Raw genomic sequence first — 27,527 nt, forward strand, 5'->3', positions numbered from 1 at the left:
TAAAATTGTTTAACATCGTTTCAGTAAAACCTGGTTTTTTTGGAAGCCATCAAAATTTTGGTCCAGCAAGAAAAAGATATTTGGGAAAGCCTTCACAATTTTAGAAGTTCCTACTTTTTTGTTGTTATTCTACAAATATCATTGATCACCTTGCTGTCTGTTAGGAGCTGCTGAATCTGGTAGCCCGATAGAGGCAAGGTTGCCGCAGCAACGTGTTCCCAGACCCAGCCAGGGCCTGAGGATGTATTCCCTATACGCATGCATGCACAAATACGTACGGTACATACATACAGGGCTGACCACATAGATCAGCATAGACAGAAACTGCAGCACTCGCACAAAGGGCACTGATGGCATCATCCTCTTCCTATCCGTCTGATCAAGATGAAAACCCATTAGTGGAAAATATATACATATATATACGATATAGATCCCACTAGTGTCTGGTCGTAGATAGCCAGGTCTGTGCAGTAGCTGATACCTGGATCCCCGGGTCTCTCCAGTTGCTGGTACCTGGTACACAGGAGGTCTGGAGCCCTGCTCTTGTTGCTCCTAGTCGCATACTGTGGTAGCTCTGGTACCTGGCCTTAGACACTCGGGTGTATCCGGTAGCTGGATCCTAGATCCCAGATCTCCCCGGTGGCTTTACTCACAAACATGGACACATGTTAACAGGTCACTTCGTTGGCTGGTCCTGACCTATATGGCCTTACCAGTAGCCAACCCCCCGGATCCCATAGTCTTGCTAATAGCCAATTCTCAGACCCTCTGGTCTCTGCAGTATCCAGCCCAGATTATAGCTGCTTTGATACCTAGCTTCCAAGTCTCTTATCCTCCTCAACAGCTAGTCTGCCATGGTGCTTGCTAGCAACTACCCGAGCTGGCAGACTCGCACAATGTGTGTGCACTCCAGCCTCTCCAGCTGCTGCTGCCCCAGACACATGGGCCCTTACAACCCATGGTCTGACTCCGGTTGCTGACACTTAGACCTCCATGCGGACAGGTGCATGCAGAACAGAGAGCCTCTGCAAAAAACCCAGCAAAATAGTTAGAATTGAGGTTTAATAAGAAGGTAGGACAGACTGGCAATCATGTGCATGGCATGGTAAGACTAGCAACCTTTTACATATGACTATCTCCTTTTCACCCTGTTTTCCCATGCTCATTCCTCCCCAAACCATCTTGATCCCTCCCTTCCCCTGCCTTTGATTCTTCCCCTTAACATCCCAGAATAAGTCTCGTACAATCCCAAACTCCTTTCCCTAGCATCCCACAATGAGCCCCATACCCCTGTAGGCAGTAACCTCACTCAGTGTTCAAGGTGATTTGGGGAGAGCCTCTCCTGCTCGCTCACCTGTTATGTCTCACACCCATGGCTGTCATGTGGCAGCAACTCTATAGGCTTCACCTGGGTTATTGGGATTCCTCCACTTTCTATTCCTGCTTCTTTGTTATATGGAATGAGTCTGTAATCGCATAACCTAACACTGTCCTAATCCTGTTTTTTGAGACTATTAAGCTACTTGACACTGAGAAGGGATATTCAACTGAAGGACTGTGTTGTAAATAGTAAGCAAAGCGATGAGAGTCTCCTTTTTAAGATCATGTTGCAAATGGAATACTGGAATGTCGGAGGACTCTGTACAGCAGTTCTCAGAAATGGTATCCCATTAAATTTTTAGTTACGGTCTATGGAGATAGCACATAAAAGGAATAAGGATGATTTTCCACCCAAACAGTTACCATTATTCAATGGCTGGAAATTCAAGCCAAATGTAAACTGAAAACTAGGTTAAACCATTTTTTTTGCTTTATTTGTTCCACAAATAAAGAACAAAAAAGGAAACATTTTTATAAAGTCTTTGTTTATCTGGAATCAAAAACAGTCTGAACAGTTGTTGGTTTTTAGTGGAACAAAGGAAATTCAGTCATAACTAAATGAAAACTGGAGCACAAGAAGGTTGCTGACTGACTTATTGTTTCTAACACAATTTTTAGTAGCAACTCCTCTTCCAAACTAAACTAAAAATGAAAATCTCATCTGCCGTTTACATTATCAAATATCCCTAGCTAACGTTTTGAGCCAGAGAGGTGTCTCAAAATTGTGAAGTTTCCTAAACAGCTCATGTGATATTGTTTTCAAATACAATTAATTCTTCAGAATGTCTTTTTTCTTAGACGTGACTGGGACTGCAGTGATTGGAATTGGCTTAGATCTCTGGCTTTTATTACATTTGGTGCTAATGTTGTACCTAAGAAGCAATATTCAGTTGTGGAGGGAGAACAGGTAATGAAATAGGTTATTAGCTACCTGGACTAGAACTGAACAGACTAGTTCTGCTCTTGTTTGTACTAGGATATATCCAGGGTAACTACCCAAATCAAAAGTCAAAACAAGATGAAGAATATGTTGTTATATCAGTAAAGATCTGAAATCCCAATAAACAGACTGAGGAAAATCAAAACTTGTAATCAATTTTTAGAGAACATAAACTACTATCTGTTTTTTTCTATTTGATTGTTTATTTTCCCTGTGGTTGCTTCTCTGAATGCTGAAACAGTGATTATGGATATGAACGTCACAGCAACGGACAATGCTTGCCAGCATTTTGGTTTAACCCATCTTCCCTGTCAAAAGACTGTAGCCTTGGACAGAGTTACCTCAACAGCACTGGGTAAGTGGCACAATAGAGGGTATTTTAGCAAGAGCAGCCATACAGTCCTTAAATGAATGACAGGTACAGATTGCATTTTCTAAAGGTGAATCAATGCTGCCTAATGCCCTTGGGATTTCTTTTTCATTAAGTTTGTTAGGGCTTGCAGTCGAGCCTACTAGATCTCCATCAGGTATGGTTCAGACCTATTCCTGACACTGGTGTAAATGTGAACAGAAGTAATCAATGGGCAGCTATCCTGAATGCTTGATTAGTCTTGGCCTTCTTTGATGTCAATGGAAGATGTAGCTGAAGTCAAGATACTGACCTCAGACTGCATTTCTGATGACAGCGCTCAAAGCAAAGGAATGCAAGCTGCCTGCTGGCATTCTGTACACACAAGGATAGGCAGAATTTGCTTCTTTATTTCAACTCTGTCATTTCTAAGGCTGTGGAAGCGTTGCTTCACAGCTGATGAGGAGTGGATAGTTCTGTGGCATGTGAGAAAAGCTGTTTGACTATGCCCCAAAATCTAATAACAGAATTGAACTGCATACTCTACATGTGTGACATTTAAGTAAAACTTTATAGTTAATATAATTATACATTGTATGTAATTTATGTAGCCTGTGGCATATAGGTGTGCTATGCAGGAAAATACTAAATGCCATTAACAACAGTATTACACTACTTGTATGTTAGGCTCACATGTAGTGCTTGGCTGAGGCAAATGCTAAAATACATTTGGCAATCTTTCACCAGTCTAAAGAAACCTTAAAAATGTTGCCTGTTCCCACTTACCCCAATAATGCTCCATGTCAGCACCTTGTATGGGTTTCTCTCTCTACCTTTGCAGGTATCGAAAAGTTGTTTCTAATAACTGCACAGATGGCGTGAGAGAACAGTACACAGCAAAACCACAGCAGTGTCCTGGCAAAGCGCCCCAGGGACTTCGCATAGTCACATCTGATGGCAAACTGACAGCCGATCTAGGACACAATGTCACTTTCCTGGTCCAACTGGAAGAGGTAGGCTCTATTTCTATGTTATGTCTCTGGCCTCATGGGTGTATTTCAGTCTGATTCATGCCAGGTAATACCTGTAAAGTAGTGAAGGGGTGAACCACGAGAGTGTGGGATGAAGTCAGTCAGCTGCAGGATGTAGCTGGGTTGAAGTATGCCATGAGAGATAAGCGATGATGTATGGAGACGATGAGACAGAACGTCCATTGCACTGCATCGGGTAATAACTAGAAGCTGATAAAAACTGGAAACTGGTCTGTAGTGGGAATTTCACAATAGGATTGAAGAGTGACAGTTTGAATCCTGATCCCTGTCCTTACCTGTGCTTTGGACTTCCTGCTGTGTTTGACTTTCTGTTTTTACTTGTCACTGACATTCAACCCAACATGGCTAAAAATGCGTGTGCAGATCTGTTCCCGTCACACGGCTCGGCAGGGACCTGCATATTGTTTAGGTTTTGGAGGCTGAAATCTCAAGATGCCATCGCTATTAAGTCTGAAATTGATTGCAAATGTGAACCTGAGTCAGTCTCTAATCAGAACCCTTGTTTACTCTTGTATCTGTAACTTAATATTCCACTCTTCTCACTCCTGTTATGAAATCCTTAGAAAAAATATAAGGATTTTTTTCGCCTTTTTCTGCTGGTCAGCACTTCTTTATGATTTATCATAGGCTCCTAAATGATGGCATTTATCAAGTCGCTTTTTTCCCTTTTCCCTAATCCAATTTGATTTCTTTAACCTTCTGCATTTTTACATATATAACTGCCTAATAATTCCAAAGAACAACTCCGTTTTTACACTAAGGGACAACTACATCCCTTTATAGCTTAGAATATCCACAGAAATTACTTCTGACCCTCTCCATAGTAAATGTCATCTACAGCGAGGAAAGAGAAATGCGGATGACCTCTGGAGCTGAGTTTTGTAGGTGTGGGTTAGGGTTTTTACATCTCTATTATTGATACTTTCCTCAGCAAACAGGTGTCCTGTTTTGTAAAAGCAATAACAAATAATATAAAATCATATCTAACCTGAAGCAGTTGTTAAAACAGAATGTTCATTTTCTCCAAAATATGGTCACTATTTCTCAATAGTGACAATTATATAACACAGCCACTGCAGATGCAGTCATAACAGCATAGACACGTTCATTTTGGTGCAACTCTTAGCTATATATTTATATATAGATATAAAGAATATAGTCTGACCTGGATAAATTATTGATCTCCATCCTTAAAGATGGAAGAAAAGAAGTCCAAAATGAGATGCAAACTTTTCATGTTTCTTACCAAACAAATGATTATAAAAAGGTGTAGTTATATACCAAAATAAAAGTGCTTTGTGCATTGCCTTTTTTCTCAGAAAACTTTTAAAACAGGTGTAAGGAAATGAGATGGGTTATCTGAGACATCGGTCACACAACTATCAAGGAATTACACCAGTAGGTCAGAGGGAGAGACAATCTACCAGAGTGTGGGAAGCTTGGAACGAATTTCCTGGTTTTCCCCCTGTGGATATTTGAACTTGCATATCCCATGAGTACCCTGACTGCTCTCTTAGACAGGGATCTTCCCTGGATTGTTCTCCATCTTTTCTGTTGATTCTGGTCTTGGTAGTACTACCTCAGTATTTTCCACAGTCTGGAAACAACATCATCTCCGTTAGGAGATGGGGTCTTTCTCATGCCATGCGTCAGGGAGTACCTAAGGCATGTATTGAAATGTGAGTCAGCTTCTGAGGAAATCTAAAAGGAACCCTTATTTCAGGATACCTGATAAGGCAGAGTTTAGGAACTGCCCTGAGGGCTGAAACAGTATGATCAGTCTCCAGCCTTGGTGATTACTCTCCCTGCCTGATGAATCCCAACTTCCTACTTCTAGATTTGTACATGTAAAGAGGCTAGCATGCAAATAGCAAAACTTTCAGGTGAATTTGACCCAATATGATAATGACTTTTGAGCTGACATGTTACAACAAAAGACATATTCAATGAAGAATTAATTTTTTCCAGCTATATGTAAGCTATAGGACTATAAAGTATGATTATAGCAGTGTAATTGCATATACAGTAAAACATTTACTGATTTAATTATTTCAATAACAAAAAGTCACAGCACTCGCTAGAAAAGTTAAGCCACTTGGCAAAAGAACAGTCACCTTTTTATAGAATAGTTATTTAATTCCTTTTCTTCCATTGCAAACAAGGTGGAGATATCGTAAAACTTCCCAATTTCTATTCAGTTCTTCCCTGTGCAGATGTACAGAATATATAGCCAAGGCTGCTCAGCATTCACAAAATCTGTGCTACTCTATTTTTACAGAAGAGAAGAACATCAGGTGTCAGAACAGGCTGGATATGCTTGTGTGTGAATGCATGATTTTCCCTGAGGGCATATGAAGAAGATGTATCCTATTCAACCCTTGCTTCCTGGAGTGATGACTAATATTTTATGTACTTAACTCTTTGTTGGGGACTCTTCCTTTAGCTCTCAGGATGTAAAAAAATAGTGGCCTTTGCTCATATCTTACTCATGTCATAGTCCCTTCGCAACTTAAATTCTTCATCCCTTTGAGATAATTTGTTTGAAGCCCTAAGTTTAACACAGTTGATCCATACATTGCAGCCTCCCAGCTCTTTTTCTTCAGGCTTAGGTTCCATTTGAACCTTCTAAGAAGAAGCAGGTGAGCAAGGAGAAGAGAGTTCTTTTAAGATGTGTATGGTTGTTATTTTTCAAGGCCTTTCTGCTCTATCTGAGGACTCACCTGGGCAGGTCTCAAAAAGAGGAAGAACTGTAGATGCAGGCTCACCAGAGGCCCTGAAAAATCATTACGTCTCTGTAGTGGAAATGATTACTAAGAGGAGAGGAAAAGGCAAGTGCTGGCAGTGAAAATCTGATGTTCGCACATAGCTGTGGGAGTCAGGGGCAGGAACCACAGCTCAGGGGTTTCCTATAGTGATTCTTAAGGCTGAGACTGTGGACTATGTCATTCTGACATTGACACAATGTCAGGAAAATAAGATGTCTTCTGAAGAGAAACAAGGAGAACACATTCAAAACTGTTCTAATATGGAAAAGACACAAAAGGAAATAATCACTGGACTCTGGGCAAGTGAAGAGGGTGCAGACACCAAAACCAGCAGCACCCAGAGCATTGCAGATTGCTGAGATCTGAGATTCTGGCCCACTTTTTCTAACCCTGAGTCACATGCAATTTCCCTGTAAATCAATTGTATTTGGCATCATATAAATATCATTTAAAGCAACAACAACCAACATCTCATATTTAAATAATCAAAGTGATCTAGCTTTCCTGTCACTTTTTAGGATGTATGATTAAGTTCTTAAAAACTTTTTGTAGAAGTCTCCTTACAATCAGTGCCTTTGATCTCCTGCTACTGGAAAGATTTGTCCGGGTACATTCTTTTATTAATCTGGGTGAAAGCATCATGGTTATCTTAATGGATGAAAACAGCATCAGTATTTCCTTTTATGATTAACATGGGTCCATTGCACTAAATATTCAGCAAGTGTTTAGTAAGGAGAGCACCTACTTCTACTGGTAAATCTGCTTTTAAATTTCCTTTGAGCTAAACAGAATAGCAACAGTGTGTTTGTCACTGAATGGCAGCCCAGGAGAAAACTGGTTGTGCTTAAAAGCAAATTTTTGTTTTGCATCAAAGTGCTGCTAACTTAACAGGTTAATCATTTGTTTCTCTCCCTGACCCTGTGCACAGACCTATGGCTGTCTGGCTGTGTGGCCTGTCACACTGGGGCGTTCAGCAGAGCTGTTTCTCAACCCAGATTCTCTTGTTTTATTTTTGAACAGCAGCAGAAACAAAACAAAAACTATGAAGTCATTTTTGCTGCTGAAGTTTTTCATCCCAGTGTCCCCCATCACAGGGTCATGTAGATCCCTTGCTGTCACAAACCCAGTTGTTATTTGTGGGGAGAACATCAGACCCCTGTGGTGTTTGCTGTACTGCCTCAGCAGAGACACCAAAAGCAGCAGTCTCCAGAACAACACTTTGCAGCACAATGGCTTTCAAACACGTTTCATCTGATTGCTCGTATATCTTTGCTGAGGAAACGGATGGTAACGACATTCAGGGCAGAAAGGTTCAGGGCTTTGGTTGTTTCATTACAGATAATTCACAGAGAAACTGCCTCCTCTAATTTATTTTTTATCTTGATAAAATGACAGTCAAAATCTTTGACATTCCGGGTCTGCCTCACTTCTCACTTGCCAAAGTCACTCCACTGGGCATAGATGTTGGCTTACTTTTGACTACTTTCTGCTGCTCTGTGATGTTAGCATTAGACTAAGGTGGTTTTCCCTTCCAAATGCATAGGGAAAAGTCATTTGTTCTTACAGTTTAACTCTGGACTAGAATTGAAGCAATCTGAACCCATTCCTGAACTGAACTCTGAACAGTTCCTGTGTGACCTGACAGAAGAAACTTAATCTTTCCATGTCTTTGTTCTCTAGTTTGAAAATAGAGCTGTCCTTTCCCTCTCGTACCCTCCGTAGTGTTCATTTTCACACTGAATGTTCATAATGTTTCCTGAGAAATCTCTTTATCACACGAGTATACAGATGGATCCCTGATCTTCATTGAGACTGCTATGGTTTCTGCAATGACAGTGTTATTAAATGGTTGCCTAAGGTACATAGTGTCTCAGGTACATTTAATGAGCTCAGGGGATACTGCTGGTGGGTCAGTACTATTAGCATTTCCCGTTTCAGCGCTGTGGTTCAGCACAATTCGGAATTCAACTCAGCGGAAGTCTCTGGAGATGAGCTTAGCATTAGCGTTGTTCTGATTGTTGATGTGCCCAAATTAAAGATGCAAAGCTAGTAGTACTTGACAGCACAGGCCGTAGATCTTTGTGGTATCCTACTGTGATCCCTCGTCTGATATCACAAGTTAGTGATGATTATGAAAATCTGAAACCTTCATGCTAACTTCTAATGCACATGCTGAATCATGGCTGTTTATCTTACCAGCACCACCACGTTCCTATTAATAATACACAGCGAAAGATCGGTACTGCCCTCCCTACACCAGCCATCTGATACACAATTGCATTTTCTGCATGGCAAGTTGATTGGGAGAAATCAGAGTGTTTTGTGCTTTTTTAGATTCACTGCTGAAATTCCATAGAAATGTGTGAAAGTTAACTTCTCCTTCATGAAGACACACAGCACTACACTCTTGTAATATATCTCCAGTCACAGAAGTCAAATTATTGTGAATCACTCTGAGAGGCTGTATTTATTGATTCCTGTGGTGCATAGAAGATCTAGTCTTGTAAAAGAAAAGAAAAAGATTATAGCTAAGTCATGCTGGCAGAACTGGCAGTTAGGCTGAAAGATTTGATTAGTACAGTTAACTGATTTGGTTAAAAAAAAAAAGAAACGTGAAAAACATCAGGCTGTTTGCTCTGATAAGAGATACATTTCCATTCAATTTCTGCTTTTAACAAAGCTAAGAGCATCTCTTTTTGAGGAGGAATATACACAGGAAAGCATGATTTTCAGTACTTGATCAAGCTGTACTTGAATGTCTAAAATTAAGCACATGCTTGAAATGGGTCTGGATTAAAGACATCCCATGCATAAGCAGATACTCAATTGCAATGAAAATATTTTTTCTTGTGATGATGGAAAAATGCCGCAGAGGGAAAGGGGTTAACCTGAAGAGAGCATGAAGCAGACTTCTGAGACATTCATTCAGGAAGACAATCCAACAACTGCAGCGTCTGCCTCTTGCAGAGGATAATTAAATCTGTTTTCAGCATCTGTATGGAAGAGACACAAGTCAATGCATAATTGAAGACTTTAAAATTAAATCTGAAGCATGGAACCAAAATTAAAAACTTCAAACTGTGTTTCATTGTTTTAATACTTGAATTTACATATAAAGACTAGAACTTAATAGGGAAAATACATGATTACAACCTTCTGGGTGTGATTCAAACAGAACATTGGAGACAGAATCCTCTTTAGATTGATTGGAATGAGCCATAATCTCACATATACCAAAGTATTACAGCTTGCATAAAAGTAATCAAAATGTAACAATATTGTTGCAAACAGTATAGGCAGTTTCTAGCATACCCTGAGGCAAGAAGCTTCAGAGAGTTTGTTGGAAGCATTCAGGTTGTGTATATGCTCTAGATTTTTATTCTTTATGTCAAGAAACAGGAAATATGTACGTTGGTTTGGGGAAAAAAATCTTTTGTTCTTGTTTAGAAATCTAGGCATTTAGAAAACAGTTATTTTCTGAATTATTGTTAGTTTTTTTGTTTTTTTGTTTTTTTTCTTTTTCCCTGGAGAGCATTAGATGGGGTCTCTAGAAACTTGTTTTTATTTTCCAGGGCTTCTCATCAGGCTGAAAGAATTTCTCGTGTGCTTCAAGTTCAGCATACGCTTAATTCTTTAGTTAGACTAAAGCCTTTATCAAGATTGTTGCAATGCACTTAAGATTATACCCAAGTTTGTGGGCATATGTTTTTATTTTTCAAGCTATTTATTAGGTTGTTGACCAGCTCAGTGTGATTAAAATACAGATATTGAATGCGGAAATGAATTGTCATCTCCTGTGACGCCTAAGAGTACTGACATTAAAAACTCTTGCAGCGAAGGCCAAAGAGGCTACATGCGAAAGGCACCACTCAGCTCAGAGCTGAGGGCTTCAGAATGCTTCTCTGTGGCTGCAGAAGTGATGCTCGGAGCTCGGTGGGCACCTCACTTGGGCTCAGAGCTTCAGAAAACCCCAGCAAGTAGCACTAAGTTTGTCAATATGATGAGGAAAAGCTGGGAAAAGCATCAGGAGAGATTTTAGAAGGATGTATGCGTATATATAAAACTGTTGCAAAACAAAACATTCCTTGGTAAAACAACCACATATAAAAATGGCTCTCCAGAGCTGTCTGGGACACAGACAGCTGGGACTGATGTAGAGCAGTTATGAGCTATACAGAAAATGTTTTGATCTTGCTCACTTGCTTTCTCTTTCTGTCTTATTCTGCCTGTGCTCTTAACTGACATTAGAAAAAGCATTTTCACGAGTCAAAAACACAGACTCTTTTCCCCCCAACCCTTGCCTAAGCTAAAAATTGTAAATGTCAGCTTTGCAAAATGTGGCATTTTCATAAGGGTGTTATAGCCTGGATTTTACTGAATAGAAAATATATTTCCAGTTCAAAGGGTTTTAAAACAAAATAGGAAAGGCCAAGATAAATGAAGAAGGCTGGAGGAAAAACAGCTGAAATTCTTCTCCAATTAGATTTTCAGGAAATGTCTTTGTCACTATCTCTTTTCCCTGGAGAATTTGGAAGAAAAATTGAAATGTAAATCCTGTATGCCTAAGCAGTGGTTCCCTTCCCCAGCAGCAGTTGCAGACACCATGGGTTTCACGGCTACAGAGAAAATGGAGACAAGAGAAAAATCACTTGTTAGTGCATTAACTCTGACTCTTGCAGAAACAGGGCTGTTCTACAATGCTGTCGTCTTTTTCATCTTCATCTGCTACCTCAGATGCAGTGCTACTGCATGGCCTTAAATATATTCAGAGATGATAAAGCCAGCAGGGTCACTGTGGTGCTGCAGTTTTGATCATGGAGACAGCTTATGTCCCAGCAGTGTAGCTTTACTGAATGATGTTCAAAGCCGTCATCTGTTTTTAGTAACAAATGATGACTAAAACCCTAATGATGATGTGCCTGGAGGACTGGGAGAGCACGTAAGGGCACAGCCAGATATTTCAGACCAGAGCACTCTCTGCCTTTCGTGCAAGTCCAGCACTGTGCTCAGGTGAATATATCTCTCTGGAGAAGGTTCAGAGCCGAGGAGCTCATGTATGCCCACAACTGTCTGTGGAGGCATAATCCGTTCAGTGCCTCCTGTTGTCTCTCTAAGACAGGGCATCGCATCAAAAGCACCTGAAGCACTTCCCATCATGTTTCAGACTTTGCACTCTGCCATCTTCTTTCAAATAACTCGCCAAAGCACTTAACTGTATACTTAAACCTGTCTCCTGTGTTCCTAATTGCTCTTCACAAGACCCCTGTGATCCGCCTGAGTTTGATCCCCTGTATAACACTTGTAGGAGACCTTGCCTCAGTGATTTGTGTCTCAGAAAAACGTAAGCTTATGCTTAAGCTTACAGTAATGCTTCAGATGAAGAATTTGCTAAGAGCTTTGCTGAATGGAGGCATGAGCGGTTTGCATTGCTCGAGCAGCTAGATTTCACAATATCTCATTGAAGACTGCAGATGTTACGATGTTAATTACCAAGAGAAACTCATTTAAGAGTTACCTAATGACAACCAGAAGCTGGGTTAATGCACAGGATCCCCATGTTCCCTTCAAGCAGGATAATTAAGTTGGCCTTCTCTAGCATCTCATACTACTTTTGTCCACACTGGTCCTCTCGAGTGGAGAATGGAGGCATTCCTCTGTATACTTTAGAGACACCAGGAGGGGAAATGGCATGGAATAGCCACAGGAATCTCTAGGTGTGTGTCTCTGTCATTGACTGTCCTTTTCTAACCCACCTTCAAAATGGGATCCTCTAATACAGAACAATAGAATTGTTTTTTTTCTCTTCTCTTTAGAAGCAATGGAGCTTAGAGCAGTCAGGCCAGGGACAAAAGCTGAGACTTAGACCCAGCCCTGGAAGGGTGCCAGCGTAGCGTAAGGGCTCTGTCTGTAACCTCTGAATGTAGAGTGTCTGGGACAACGCTTCTCTTGCCCAGCCCCAGGTGTAGCTCTGATGCTCCCTGATTTCCCTTCAGGCAAGCCCCCACTCTTTCTGCCTTGACAACAAGTGATAAAAATACTGAGGGGAACCTGAAGAACGTGCAGATTACATTACAGCTCCATCTCATACTCCCACACATGCACATTTCCCTTTCCAGCATGGAAACCTACTGGATGCCAGACGTTTACACTGGTGGTACCTTTCATTCCAGTTGGACATCCAGAGGGCTGCTTCTCTCTCAGGGCAGGGAGAAAAAAAAAGGGAAAACCAAACCAAAGTAAATTAAATGTCCTTTCAGCCAATTTTATGAACTACCCTCAGCTATTAATTTAACGGCATTCTTCCAGACAGCGGCAGCTGCTTCAGCGCGCCAGACTGTGGAGTAAGCCGCTCCATAGCAACAGCCAGTGAGCATGAACATATCCAGCATAAGGATCGTGCAGAGCCACTGAGGGGCACTTTCAAAGGGAGTAAGAATGCTCAAAGTTAAGATACGGTGCTATGTCTTACCTGAAAGGGAGAGGATCCGTGGCAGGTGCTGTTGTGATATAGGTCAGTACAAGCTGTACAGCCATCTGGCTGTCAGAAATGGCCCTCACCGTAAGCATATTACTGCTTAGTGACAAGAGAGTCCTGCCAGTGTTTGTGGTGCACGAGGCACAGGTTGTCTGCATCACTGTGTGTGCTCATTCAGTTCTCTATCTTTTGAACCAAAAAAGCCTTGTAACCAAAAAGTCAAAAAAAAAAAAAAGTTTTTTTTTTAGTTTTTTTTTTTTTTTTTTTTTTTTTTTTCCTGTAAAGCAGAACAAGGAAATGGCATCACTCCCCTCTTCCAGGTGTAAATGTCTTTCGGAGCTGGATGGCTCTGATTTGAGTTTCATGAAACTGTATGAGGCAGGCTGGAATTCAGTTTCAGGAGCAGAAGCTCAAAACCCATTCTAGACTTGTTTCATATAAAAGAATCCCTGTTCTGGCATAGAAAATACTGATCTTTGATATCCTCAGCTTTTGTTCTGTGGTATTTGTTTGTTTGTTTACAGCTGTGAAATTCTCTCTTTTTTTAGTTTCTTTCTCTTTTTGTTATTTTTTGTATCAATTCTGAAATGTGCTAGATTAGCAGTTTAGGAGACTAATGTCACAAGGTGGCAGTCTGAGTTATATCACAAACCTACTCTGCTAGGCTGCTAGCATTTTCTCTAGACAGGAGGAAAAGAGTGTAATGAGCATGGTTTATTCATTAGCCCTTCCCTTGCAAAGCAGGCAGCAAGGGTCCCCCTTAGTGTCAGTAGTGTTGGTGGTTGCTATGAGGTAGATACAAATCCAGCTCATTGTAAACTAGGCCACTGAAAAGGTTGTAAGTTGCTGTAAGCTGTCACCTTTACTATGTGAGGTTGGAGGGGTTCTTTTGACACCCTGCTGCTTTGATATGGTCAACTCTTCCCTTGGAAAGGGTGGATGGCTTAGAGGACTTCTCAAAGGCTCTTCTCTCTTTTATCAGTCTGCTTTTTATGGTTTTAAGTGCAAAACCTCAGATTGTGAGATTGCTCCAAAGACAGAAGTAATCTCAATAGCTATCCACATCCTGAGTGAATGCTGATACGAGGTGTAAGCAAGCACCATCCTGCTATGTTCTGTTCTTCACTAGAAGGAAAGTCAGAGGGAAGGTGCCAGTTTATTTTCCAAAAGACCCCTAGTCCTCCTGACAATTAGGCAACTTGTGCAACAACTGTACCTTGAAGGACACCTTCATAGTTATACTCAAGCTGAGTCACATCTCAGGAAGCATCACCTTCTCTCTATTCGTTATTGAGCAAGTTGATGAAGTGACTTTCTTTCCTCAGCTCACGTAAGACCTTGCGACTATCATCTGGATGGTCTAGGTGTCCTAAGTCTGATCCAGTCTCTGAAAATCATGTTTTGTAGCTCCCACCAGAATGCCTGTTGATGTCTGGGATGGTCAGCTGAGGTGCTAGGAAGTCTGTTTCAAAGAAAAGCAGCATCTATTCTGACCCTTCTTCTTTTCTGTCACTACAGGGAGACCTCCAGAGATCTATCATTCAAGTAGATTTTGGAGATGGCATCGCTGTGTCATATGCCAATCTCAGCTCGACAGAAGATGGGATCAAGCACATCTACCAGAATGTGGGCATATTCCGAGTGACCGTGCTAGTGGAAAACAGCCTGGGATCTGATAATGCTGTGCTCTACTTGCATGTAACATGTACGTTATACCCACTGCTAGCTTCCAACATACTTTAAAAAATTATTACTTGCCCTTAGTAACGATGTTTGGGGGTTTGCAGCTGGCTAGGAATTGATGGGAGATGACGTGTGTTTGGCTGTCCTTCAGCAGAGGATTCCAGACCAAGAGGAGCCACAGACAGTAGTGACATTTCCTTTTTAAACCATGCTTAACCTCTAATTTTTGACAATGTGATTTGAGACACCTCAAAGGAATGTCCAACCCTTTCTAAAAAGCACCTTTGTTAACATGTTTACACTTCCAGAAAAACAAAGATATCCAGAATCTTTTTTAAAAGCCTTGACTTATACTTTGCACACATTACGTGCTGTAATGAAATGCAGCCACATCTGGGATGGAAACTAGTGCATTTCTCTTTCTCTGTTGTCATAGGAACCAAGATCCCGATGTTAAAGAGTATAACAAGAAAAAACATTATCTCTGCATTGCTCTTCTACTGTTATTTTTAACCTTTTTATACTTCAACTGTCTCTGATTTACAAATGAAATGTATCTTAGTCCTTGCTTTAAAACTAGCTGTGTATTCTTTCATGTGTATTCTAGCTTGCAGTTATGAACCAAAGAGTTGGGCTATTATTGAAAGCTTGTAATGTTCCTAATGTATTTTGGTTGGGGCCATCATTTGCCTTATTCAGTGAGGTTCTTTTTGGCTGATTATTTATATTTTGGACTGTGTACCAGTGTGGCAGAATTAGTGAAGAAAAAGAAGTTATGGTTACAGAAAACGGCCTTAATACTACTTAGCCTCTATCAAAGTGACTCCACATGTTGTCTAAATAACTTAGTACATTCTATATACTTTAATTCCACTTTTGTAGCATGAAAGCAGCTGCCTCTTCAGTGGGAGAGAGCAGCTCTTTAATGATGCAGTCACATCAACAGATGAGAGCAATGGGAGGTGTAGTTGTGAGGGATTGGAGGTTTATGAGGGTATGCAAATGGAGCAGAAACAAATAACTCCCTGAACTTCTCCCTTCAGAAAAAGCATCAGTTCATGATCATAGTGGACCATTTATGATTCCCTAACCTGATAGGTACTGGTCTGTGGCAAATTTTTATGTCACCTAATCTTTCAGCAACACTGCAAATTTGAAAACTGCATAATTATACCTTGCAAAAATAGCAGTACTCATAAATTAGCTTACTCTAAAGCTTGGGTTTTTGATTTAGGGGCTTAGCTCATATCATTTCTGCATTGAGGTACCGGTGAATGAAGGTAAGTTCTCAGCCTTTAGAAAGATGCAGATTTTTTTTCTTTACTTGTTTAACTATGATCTTGTGTGTGTGCAATGCAGCGTAGAGAAAGAGACCTCTGCTCAGGAGCTGATGTTTATACACTTCTGCATAATTTCTTCAGTAATTCAACAAGCACAGATTTGGCTCAGTGGAAAAGACTCACACTTGCAGTAGCAAAAGGTTCTGGAATCAAATTCTGGTTTGTCTTCTTGGGTGTGCTTGGCTAAGTAGTGAGGGAACAGTTATGGGCCCTGAATGCAGAAATCCCCCTGTTTCTGCTGCTGGTTATGAAAGTCAGCTGAATAGGAGCCATGGGTCATTTTTTTTTCAGTCTTTGTAAAGGTCACTGGAAACAAATGAGGAAGTGCTTTGGCGGTTGATATTTCACGGGAGAGTCTGACAGCCTCATGCAAGCAGGGTCTGAAATCGTTTGCTGTTTGACAAGAGACAATTCCATAGGGACGTTGCACACGTTCAGCCTATCTGCAAAGTAATGAGGCCATGTGAGGCAGCAACTGCTTTCGCTCAGAACCCCCGAATGGAAAGAGAAGGCAGGTGTCCGGCCCTCATCCTCACAGATAGTGGCTTATCCATTTTTTGCAGCTGTTGAGGGATTGCAAAGTCTCTTTGATTATTTTAGCGAACAAGAAAGAAACAACGTTCAGATGTGTTTATGTGACTTAGGAAGCTGATGAAATACATACTTCTGTGCTACATTTAGATAAAACCAGCATGGGACTTAAATACTGAAATGATGACTGCAGCCAGGTCTAGCATGTCCATGCCTGACCCCCAGAGACCCCACGTCTTTGAGGGGTGCATCTAAGTCTCCTCTAAATGAGGAGAATTAGGGACCGCAGAATGTGTCACACACTGAGCCTGGTGCCGTTCAGACTAGCAATAGATTTGCTGAGGACAAAGATGTACAGTAAATCCAGTCTCTCTCCAGAGCCTAAAGCCCAGATCCACAAAAGCTTGTAAATCCTACTTAAATGCTTACATTCGCTCTCTGGTAAGTTAGAGGCCCATTTCAGGTGTCTATGAATCTGGCCACTGGGGAGTTTTGTAAAAATACATGTTCGTGTAATAGAAACACATGCAGTATTGTTAGGATGCTCAGAAAACTCATGTGCAGCCTGAGTGCTCAGGGAGTTTTTGAAAGGGCCACTAGCTGGTCACCCCCTTGTTACAAACTTGATATGTTGATATGCTGCATAATATGTTGATATGCTGCATAACCAGGTCTGGTCCTTCTAAAATCCTCCCCTTAACTATATTCAAAGACTTCTCTCAGGGTAGAATTGCAGGCACTGAAACCAGGTGTTTGTGATCTCAAAGACCAGAGTAAAGTCTCCACCTGACATCCTCCTCATCCTGCAGTAGCTGCTGGGCCAATGTACAGAAGCAGCACATTTGTTGCAGTTGTGTCAACTGCAAAGATGTCCCTGGATCCAGAAATTCAGGTTGTTTTGAGGCAGGAGGATTTTAGGGTGCATGAACAGAAAATTATATACAAATAATGTTTTGACTTAATGCCATTTGTCACTTTTCCAGCCAACAAGCTGTCTCTGAACTGTCCTAACCGGCTGAAAAGTTTCCCGGAAAAGTTATTCATGCATTTGTCTGAATAAATTAAAATAACATCACCTGCCCAAGTGAACCTTTAGAGAAGCTTCTCCCTTACTGTTCTCAGGGACCTGTATACCGTTTTTCCTGAGGCAGATGAAGGGCTGTAGTCACAATGGCTTAAAGGCTTCACAAAAAGCTCAGAAATGGAAATTGTCTCCAAACTTAATTAGGAGAATGCAGACTCCTATAAAACTAAGGGCCTATACAGAGTGAGCTATCCCCATCTACTGGCCAGATAATAGTTCAGCATTTTAGCCACTGAGACCCATGAGCTATTTGCACAGAAATACTAGGTCAGAATTGGCCCACTTGAGCCATTTTTTTCATAGTCTTTCCTTGCAGATATAGGATGCAGGTTTGTGGAGATGGTGGGTATTCTCTGCAGTGCAGAGTCACTTGAGATGCATTCAGAGGAGCTGTGCACAGTTACACTGCAGAGCAAGGTATTTGACTTTACCATCGTCACTCCTGTCACCACATCAGGTGTTTGGAAATTTATTTCTTTTATAATCTATGCTGACCCTGGGCATTTGGCAAACATCCCAGAGGACAGCAGAGTTGTGGAATGTTCAGCCTGGGAAGCTGCTGTTTTTCAGTTCTCAGAGACTTGATGAGAGGAGGTACAGCTGGGTCATAGAATTGTGTCTGTGCAGGAGAATCCTATTAAAAGCATAAGGGTGAAATTCTGTAGTGCTTGAGTGGCAATAATCTAGCAGCACAGTGTTCTCATAGATTTGCAAGTAGACTATTATCTTATGTTCATCAAAGGAAAAATGAGCCCAGTTTGGTCTATAGCAAGCTTTGGTTTGTCTGATAATGGAAGACTGTAAATTGGACTGTGTCAAGCTAGGCAGTGGCTGTTTCTGCACCCTCGCGAAAGCTGCATTTCAGTAATGAGTCAGGAGCACTGGTCCTTGCATTGCATATAGAGTCTCATTTGGGAGAATTTTTCCACACATCCCTCACTACCTGTGTGTACTGTATAGGAATATAGGGTGCTTGGCCCAAAATGTCAGGTGCTTCTTTCGTTAAAGATCAAGATCTAAATGGTGACATATATATGGGATATTTCATGAAAAATCCTCTCCTGAAATATAAAGGATCCTCTAGCAATGTATCTCAATTCCATATGGACAATGAAATCAATCCTCCAGGGCTGTAGTCTCCACTTCTTATCACTGGGGAGCTTGCAGATGTCAGATGTGGCCTTAATTTGTTTTAGAAACTCATGGCCCCAGATCACCTCAAGAATCTTTCTTTCTCTTTTTCTGTCACTTTCAGGACAGTTGTTCTGTTCTCTAAGCGAACAGTCAGAACATGTGTTAAAAAATAATCTATAGGACAAGATGTAACAACAAAGGACCATCTGTCTCCGGAAGATGTGAAATGTGTAACCCTGGGCATGATGTCACTTGTCTAATGAATTATGTTCTGTTTACACTACAGAAATAAAAGAGTATATAGAGGAAAAGGAGGGGGTAAGGTAACATTAAAATGAAGGCAAACACTGAACGGCTGCCTTGAGACAGAATTTTAGCTAGTATGAATAGATAGAGCATATATTATAAATATAAATAGATAGAGTATTGCTGAAGTCTATCAAACTGTAGCAATCGGTCAGTGAATGAACCCTCTGTATCTGAATGTGCTATGTCCTTTGAAGCTGTTTGTCCTGCATAGTGCATAGTCTAACATCCTCACAGGGAAGCCTGTATTCATGTAATATGCCTCTGCTCCTGTTGTTTAAGTCGTATATGATGTCCTTGAGTATGTGACATGCCTGAAGTAAAGAGTTTGAGTTTTTCAGCTCAGCACAGGGGTGGCTCCTTTTTAGAAACCACGGATCTTAAGAACAGATCTTAAGTTTCTCTCCTTACAAATGGCACACAGCCAAAACATTAACTGTCATGTCCCCTAGTGATTTGGAGGATACCTCTTTCCAAAACCAATGGATCTCTTATCAAGCCCCCTTCTCCCCCAGGTTGGTATTTCACAGGGAGGAAGAGCTCACCTGCAGTTTCTGTCTCGGCAGGTCCCTTGGAACATGTTCACTTATCTCTCCCATTTGTCACCACGAAGAACAAAGAGGTCAACGCCACAGCAGTACTGTGGCCAAGCCAAGTTGGAACACTTACTTACGTCTGGTGGTTTGGGAACAACACAGAGGTTTGTATTCCCCATGGACCAAGGTCAAAAAAATCCTAGAGGAATTCTGTGACTGGGAAGGGAGGAAAAGAGGGTCTGAGAATACTTTTAAACAGTAAAAACATTTGTAAGCCAGAGGAAGAGACTGATTCCCTGTTCTTCAATGTATCAACATTGAAATTTTGGAGCTGCCAAACTCAGTAGGCTGTTTGGTCTGCTGTGCTCTCTCTGAGAGCAGCCAAAGCTCAGGCTCTCATAGATAGAAGAACTGAGCTGTTAGTGGAAGGAAAACAATTTGTTTCCATACATTAGTTGTTTGCAAAACAGCTGCTTTGTGATTGTTGCTGTGACTTAGCCGTAGGGCATTTTGGCATTCATGCAAGTTGACAATTCCTTTCTCCCTGCAGTTACATCCAAGGTGGATGCAGAGAACCAAAATCTCAAAGAGTTTCTAGTGTGGATTTCCTACCCCGCCCCTTCCTTAACAAAAAATATAGCATGTTTTTCTTTTTTTTTTAGGAAGCCAACCTTGCAAATGTAAGTTGTTTTTATGTCTGGAACTGACTTTGCATAGTCCTAGGATTTAAGCCTCATTCCTCTGGTGACTAACAAGAGACTACCAGCAGTTTTGTGTCTCCCATTAAATATGCTAAACCCAGTGCAGAGCCCCCACACTCTGCTAAACTATATATGCATGAGGTCTTTATTGTCTCATGCTACAGGATGTGAAATGATTCCCAGTACACCTCCCTGGCTCTGGACTTTGATTAGCTGTGATAACAACATAAACTACATTCGGCTAGCTTTTTGCTTGCAGAGAGTTGGTAAATCTGCACAGCCATTATGCAACTGTTACTTTATGTGTCTTCATGGCTGAAGTACCCAGAGACCATAATTAGTCTCTCAGGGGAGAGATTCTGATGGATTTTGTAGAGCCAAATGGGATCTTTAGCAACACATGGTTATCTTCTGTATACTGCAGTTCAGAGACTTTCATCAGTACTTTCTACTTTGTTTAACTCTTTGTAATTGGGACAGAACCTGATCTTTTTGTTTTGTTTTGTTTTACAGTAATAATTTCCCTCAGATGATGGAGAAATCACTGCTTCTCTTTCTTATCCTATCCCCTGACTATTTCCCCTCAGCTAATTATCCTGAGCATTAAACACATGCACTGTGTTTGTAGTCTGAATTTATCTAGCTTCAGTTGCAAGCTGTTGGATCTTGTTACGCCTTCCTATGTAGATTAAAGAACTCTCTGTAGTATCAGAAATCATCTCCCCCCAGAGGTACTTACAGGCCATGATTGTCACCTTTTAACCTTCCCTCTGATCTACTAAGCTCATAAGTGATCAGAGTTGGTCTAACTGTTCTCACTGAAGTGGGAGTTTTACTACAGACTACAATGGGAGCAGAGTTCCACTTAATACTGAGTGCTTTGAAGATCTCACCCAGGGTTCATTAATAAAGGAAAATAGAGGTTAAGGCAGAGACTGCTGAAAGAGGATACAGCTCACGGATAAACTGTTTTTCACAGCAAAACAAGCTGAGGAGACCTGTGTCCTCTAAACACCGTCACTCTCCAAAAATAACTTCTCCATAGCTAAAGATTGCATATAAGAGCAACTGGGTAATTTTGATTTCACTCCTGGTTCTATCACAAATTCCTTGTACGACTTTAAACAGATCATTTACAGCTAGTTCTAGCAAAGTGTGCCACCAGAGCAGTGAGTCTTGTAGCTGTAGCTCCCATTAGGAGCTGTGTGTGCCTCTGAGACTTGTGTGTGGGATCCAGAATGCTTAGTCAGCATGCTAAAGGAGGAAGGCTCCTAGATACAGTCACTAGGAAATGCTAGGATCTTAAAACTTAACCCCTTTGGAAATTGTAGGTATCCTGCTCTGAGCTCCAGGAGGACATCTTCACCTGGATCCCTGGGCCCTCTCCTGAAAATTGGCTTCCATGTCAAAGGACTCCTTCTCATTAAATGTTTAAGTTTCAGAGCTGGAGTTAACCCCAGATCCTCTCAAATAGGCTGAAGAGCCAAACTCATACTTGATTTTCCTTTCCAGCCAAATTAACTTCATTTTTTTTTCCTTTTCTCACATATTCACAGCCACTGATCACATTGGAGGGCAGCATCACATTTACATTCTCTGTGGAAGGGATGAATACCATCACCGTTCAGGTCTCAGCAGGAAACACCATTCTGCAGGATACAAAGACTATTGCTGTGTATGGTGAGCCCTTCTCCCTTTATTTCACATAGGAAATCAACAGCTAGAAAGCCAGGATACCTGATGGCAATGTGAGATTTTTATTTCAGGGTGCTTTGAATGAGATTCTAAGCTTGGTTCCAGTGGTATCAATTTGGCATAACATCACTGAAAGCAACTGCCTGACATTAATCTGGACCAAGAGCTGCCTGGATGATCTCAAAATCTTGACCTTCTACCCAGAGCCCTCCTACATCTGGCCTATCGCTATATCATGACATCCCAGCATATTTGTCAAAACATTGTCATTTTGCTAGCTAGTTAACCCCCTCTTGGCCAGTAGATGCATCTTAACTCATGCAAAAGCTGCTTGACTTGAAAGCTGTGCTATGTGCTGTGGTCCTGTATAGAAACATGTACTGGTTCAGTATTGTACTCAGGCCTTAGAAACAGTTAGGGCACACTAATGTGTAGGTATAGCTAAAGAACCACTGGGAATCACAGTTTTAGCAGTTCATAATAAGCATGTGATCACAACTATCTGGTTATCTCTGTCTCTGCTAATGGTAACAGAAATCAAGAAATGCATTTTCCAAGGCTAGTTCTCGCTCATTCTTTACCCAAGTCTCCTTCCTTTGAGCTAAGATTTCTTGTGTCTGGGGCATGTCCATGAAAGGACAAACACAGCCTTCTTTACAGGGTTGCTTACTTTCAGAAGTCAAGATTAGGGTAACATTTCAATTGCGTTCTCAATACAACTCCCTTTCCAGTGCTTTTCATCCATGAAGGGTCATTCTTCTCTGTTGTGTGACACTCTAGGAGTGAACCTCACAGACAGTCTGTGTATCACCTGCAGACTGATAAAGAAAAGCAGACCACAAATTGTGGCTGGTTTCAGTAGATTCTGCCCACTCCACAAGGACATCACAACTTGTTTGGCAATGAGGTATTTCACCGTCTTTATTTGCCTCACGATCATGTCATTGTATCTACAGAGCATTTTCAATCCCTCCGGTTATCATTCTCTGCAAACCTGGATGACTACAATCCGGATATTCCAGAGTGGAGAAGGGACATCAGCAGAGTAGTCAAGAGAGCTCTGGTGGAGGTAAGCAATGTGCATAATCTGCATTACTGTAGTTCTAATTTCTACTTTACACCTTAAGGCTAAATCAGTTGTTCTCTTGAGGTGTCTTTCCATCTTCAGTAACTGTAAAAGGAACCTAGGCAAGTGTCTGAGGCTAGATGTCTACATTTTAGACAGGTGAAATTGTCCTTTCTTAAGGTGAAATTATCCTATCTTATGACAGTCTGATGCTCAGAGTCAACCTTTAATTTATATTTTTAATAATAGTGGATTATATGGAATATTTCTTAGAAAAGGGTATAGAGCGAACAAACAACTTATATCTGCCTAGAGATGTCGAAATGTCTTTACTGCTGCATAGCAGTTCTTGCTTCTTTTACTGCTATTCTTATACAGCAGTGGAAAGTAAGGCTAAGGCTATTTTAATGGAATAGCAAATTTGCTCTAAGAGACTTAGGAGACAAAATGAAGACAATTTTCACTACAGAGAAGAGCACCACAATAAGTGCTTTATGTCTTTCATATAACTTAAGGGTCATGGGTCAGGGCTGGATGACATTTTGCCCATCAGCAATATGAAGAAGCTCTGAAATTCCTTCCCTAATGGTAGAAAAGAATGTCATAAAAATATTGTTATCTACCTGCAGGTTTTGGTTTCAAACTGAGAGGCTGAGAAAAGGTAGAAGAGGCAACTGTGGTTTTTCAACTCAGCAGAAAAAATAATGTCAGGAAATGTTTGAAGTGGATTTGTGGGTGCATGATTAGTGCCCAAGGCCTTTCCAGTCTTTTTACACAGAAGATGCCACAAATGAACATATAACCTTTCTATTAATATTGACAAACCTAAAATTTGAGGAGATTTTTTTTTTTTTTTTTTTTTTTTAAGAAAAGCTCCCTACCCCCCAAAAGCCTTGGGTTGTTTCTGAAATTTTTTCTTCAAACTCCTCCAAAGACAGCAGGTGGGGAGGTGGGGAGGAAAAGAAGAAGCTTGGAGCTTGTTCTGTGATCTTTTGACTTGTTTATGTCTGAATCAAGTATGCAAGGATCCACTTATCTTTAAGATGAATTTTTAGTATAAAAACAACTCAGTAAAACAAAATCAAGCCATGAAGTAAGGATTATAAAACCACAATACTAAAGCCACATTTCAAAGCAGAGTGGTGAAAACACAAAGTAGTTTTTGTTTATTTGAATTGAGTAAAAAAAAGAAAAGATATTTTTGATAGCTAATTACCACTCTATATAGCTAAATGATTCACCTTAAACAAGCCTTTGTGAGAAGTTCCTATAAAAACTAAAGATAAAACCAATATATTTCCACGGCAATTAAACTCTGTATAAAAATAAGTTGAATAACTAAATAATTCAATAGAAAAATATAGCTGTGCTATAGAATTTTTATGAACTTTTATTAAAGGATTATGCTATTATTATAGAGTTCCATATACTAGGGTAAAAATTCTGCTCAGGAAATTTAGTTCTCTACTAAAATCTGATCTTCTCTGTAAGAAGGGATAATTTCAGATTATCACAAAATAAATTATTTTGTATTATGATCATAATGATTTTCTCAAGTCATTGATTTTTTAAGTCCTGTTTCCCACTTCTCATGAAGAAAACAAGAATGAATTGAGCAGATTACCCCAAAAGCTTCCAGATAAAAATAGCATTCCCTGCCTCAGAAAATGAAGATTTTCTATTTTCTGCTAATTCTGTGTCTTTCTCTTGACTTTTTAGACCAAACATTCATACACAAATAATGCCAGCCCTGACTTCTTACAATCCAATATATGAGACATTTATATTGTTATAGTTCTTTTCTAAATCCCTATTGAAAAACAACAACAACAATAACTATTTATGTTTTTCCTGGGTATGCAATGGAGGGGAAGGGTTTCATTTTCATTACTCCACATGATGCTTCCTCATTGACCTCTTGTCAAGAAGCACCTGCTGGCAGCAGTGACACATGAGTCACAGAGTTAGCTCAGGTAATGGGGATCTGTAATCAGAGATTCACTGACTCCCTGTCCTTAGTCTGTCATTTTCTCCAGTGAGCAGCTGTTTCAAGTCTTGGCTCTTGAACTCAAAGGGAGAAAAAAATCGGAGAGTCTTAGGTCTGATTAGTGTCTGAGAGGATTTTGAGCTACATTACATAGCCAAATCTCTGTGTTGCATCCAGCTGCTGTGGTCTGCTGCTCTAGCTGGGGACTTCCCCTCTCCTCCTACTGAAGTCAGTATTTGGAAATTTAAAATTTAGATCAAAAACTTGAAATTAAAATGCATGTGCTGGATTATTTTACAGCACAAAGAGGCAGTGGAAGAAGATTCAGCAACTGTTTCTTTCAGCCCACAAAACTTCTCGAAGGCCAAGCCAGCTCCTTTTCTGGACAAGTCCACAACGTAATTGTCTGATGTCATTTCAACATCAGATAAAAACAGTTAACAGAGATGACCCTGAAAGTTATGCTGGTGGACCTTCTTTTTTTCTGAATCTTGGTTAATGTTGTGTATAAGAGAGATTCGGATCCAAACTAATTGCTGGTTGTATAAGATTTTCATCCAAAATAACAAAGAATAAAAATATGAAGACTGATAACAATTTGAAGCTACCTAAAGAAAAATAAAAAAACATTCCCCATTAACTTATGGAACTGACCAGGATGTGAACTTCAAGAATTTGTTTGGTTTTGGGGATCTAAATCTCATTCATCTGCTTTCTCCCTGAGTCCTTCTTCAGAAGGCTTTTAAGCTCTGTTTTGGCTAATCGCAACCCTAGAGTGCAATTCAGCCCACATACCTAGTCCTTTAACATGCTGTTTCTTAACCATGGACTAAACAATCTTGGAGACTAGCTTACAATAGACAGATAACTTTTTAGATAAAACAAATTCTAACAGATTCAGCTCTTATTTAGGAGCTCCTTTTAGCATGTCTTTTAGCACGTTATCATTAGGACTCTGCATATTTTACTGGGGAGCTTAGACTAGGAAATCATTAATCTCTGACTTTTTACCTGCACTGGATTTTAACAAGACTCTCCTTGTCGTACAAGCTATACCCTACATAATTTGTAAAAGTACTACGATGCCTTAGAAGAAGTTGTCAGCATTCAGTGCCATTCCTAGTATTTATGTATCTATTAACTGTCTATGTATCAGGCAACAGGTATTTCAAGCAAGCATATTCTGGTTGCATTGCTCCCTGGTTTACCCACCTCTGCTGAGCTCTTCATTTTACCATATCAAGATGCCATGGGAGAAAATAAAAGAACAGCAGAAGACCTAGAGCAGGTACTCTGTCCATTTCTTGTAGAAATACATATTCATGTCTCTGTGTATGTATATGCATTTTCCATGATGGGTTAAAACTAATAATTATGATACAAATGTTCAGTGTGATTGAAATGACGACTGTAGCACGTGTTACATCCTTTTTTTTTTTTTTTTTTTTTTTTTTTTTTTTTCCCTCCTATACTGAAAACAGGATTTGGAGCTGTAGTTAGGAGAGGAGACTCCCATTTGGAATCCCTCACTAATGCTAAATTAACATAAATTTCTATGATTTTATGTCCTTTTCCTTGGAAGTTATATTCTACTTCATGGAAGTAGGAAGAAAGCAGGAAGGATTTAGGGGATAATTCCTGTATCATGATTATGATTAGATGTTAAAACACTGTGCTGGGAAGAAGTCCTGATTTAGCTCTCAGTTTGTTACCCTAGATTCCGAGGCCAAAGATTATTAGCCCTGAGGGACTACTGTATCTCTGCCTCTCCATACAGCATGTCAGTGGCATGGCAGAGGTATCTTGTGTGAGGGTAGGACCAATGTGAGCATGGGGCTGAAGGTGTCAGCAGTTCATAAATCTCAGCCGCAGCATTATGTCCACATTCTTAGCATTACTGGTGCCTGCTGCTCCACTGGGTGGCAGAAAGGGTTTAGTCTCCGTCTTTGGATTTGCCTCTCAATTTATGGATGAGTAGAGCCTTCCTGTCAGTGAATGTATCAACGTTATTTTCCCATTCCTTGTATGCTTATTTTTTAATAACCTTTTTCTCAGCTTGACCTGTAATTGGCTGTTGCAATTGCATCTTGCAGTGCTGTAAAGCCTTGTTAACAAACTCAGCAATGGGCCTCAGACCACTAGGTCACTGATATATTTGTGCTTTCCCTTGCTCAGCATCCTCAGTCATCATCTTTTCTTGACAAATGACTTGTCTCTGCAATTTTCCTCCACCCTTATAATAAACAAAAATGACGGAAATTTACTGCTCTGCAAAACCTTTCCTCCCCTTTCCCCTTCTTCTCTTACCTTCTTTTCTCCATCACAAAGAATTGGCAAGGAAGGCAGTCCATAAACTATCAAATTTACAGCTGACCCTGCTCCCCTCTGGCACTCAGCTGCTTATTTTGTTCTGCCAATTGCTCCCTCTTTATTCGCCCCTCTCTTTCTCCCCCAATAAAAATGGAGTCTCTGTGGCAGTGAAGAAAGGAAGCTCTGAGAACAC

The 27,527-nt window shown here is 40.5% G+C and overlaps 1 protein-coding gene across 2 annotated transcripts in view; it reads left to right on the plus strand.

The window, feature by feature from the left end:
* The window catches only part of LOC134143099 (VPS10 domain-containing receptor SorCS1-like), a 300,888-nt gene that overhangs the window by 255,970 nt on the left and 17,391 nt on the right, over positions 1 to 27,527 (plus strand). For both annotated transcript variants that reach the window (XM_062580829.1, XM_062580831.1), the window contains exons 17-23: positions 2,562 to 2,675; positions 3,511 to 3,682; positions 14,480 to 14,666; positions 19,606 to 19,739; positions 21,833 to 21,956; positions 22,928 to 23,040; positions 26,181 to 26,312. In XM_062580829.1, the coding sequence (XP_062436813.1) occupies positions 2,562 to 2,675; positions 3,511 to 3,682; positions 14,480 to 14,666; positions 19,606 to 19,739; positions 21,833 to 21,956; positions 22,928 to 23,040; positions 26,181 to 26,312 (976 nt within the window). The remainder of the gene's footprint in view (positions 1 to 2,561; positions 2,676 to 3,510; positions 3,683 to 14,479; positions 14,667 to 19,605; positions 19,740 to 21,832; positions 21,957 to 22,927; positions 23,041 to 26,180; positions 26,313 to 27,527) is intronic.

This window comes from Rhea pennata, chromosome 7 (assembly GCF_028389875.1).
Source record: "Rhea pennata isolate bPtePen1 chromosome 7, bPtePen1.pri, whole genome shotgun sequence".
Lineage (NCBI taxonomy): Eukaryota > Metazoa > Chordata > Aves > Rheiformes > Rheidae > Rhea > Rhea pennata.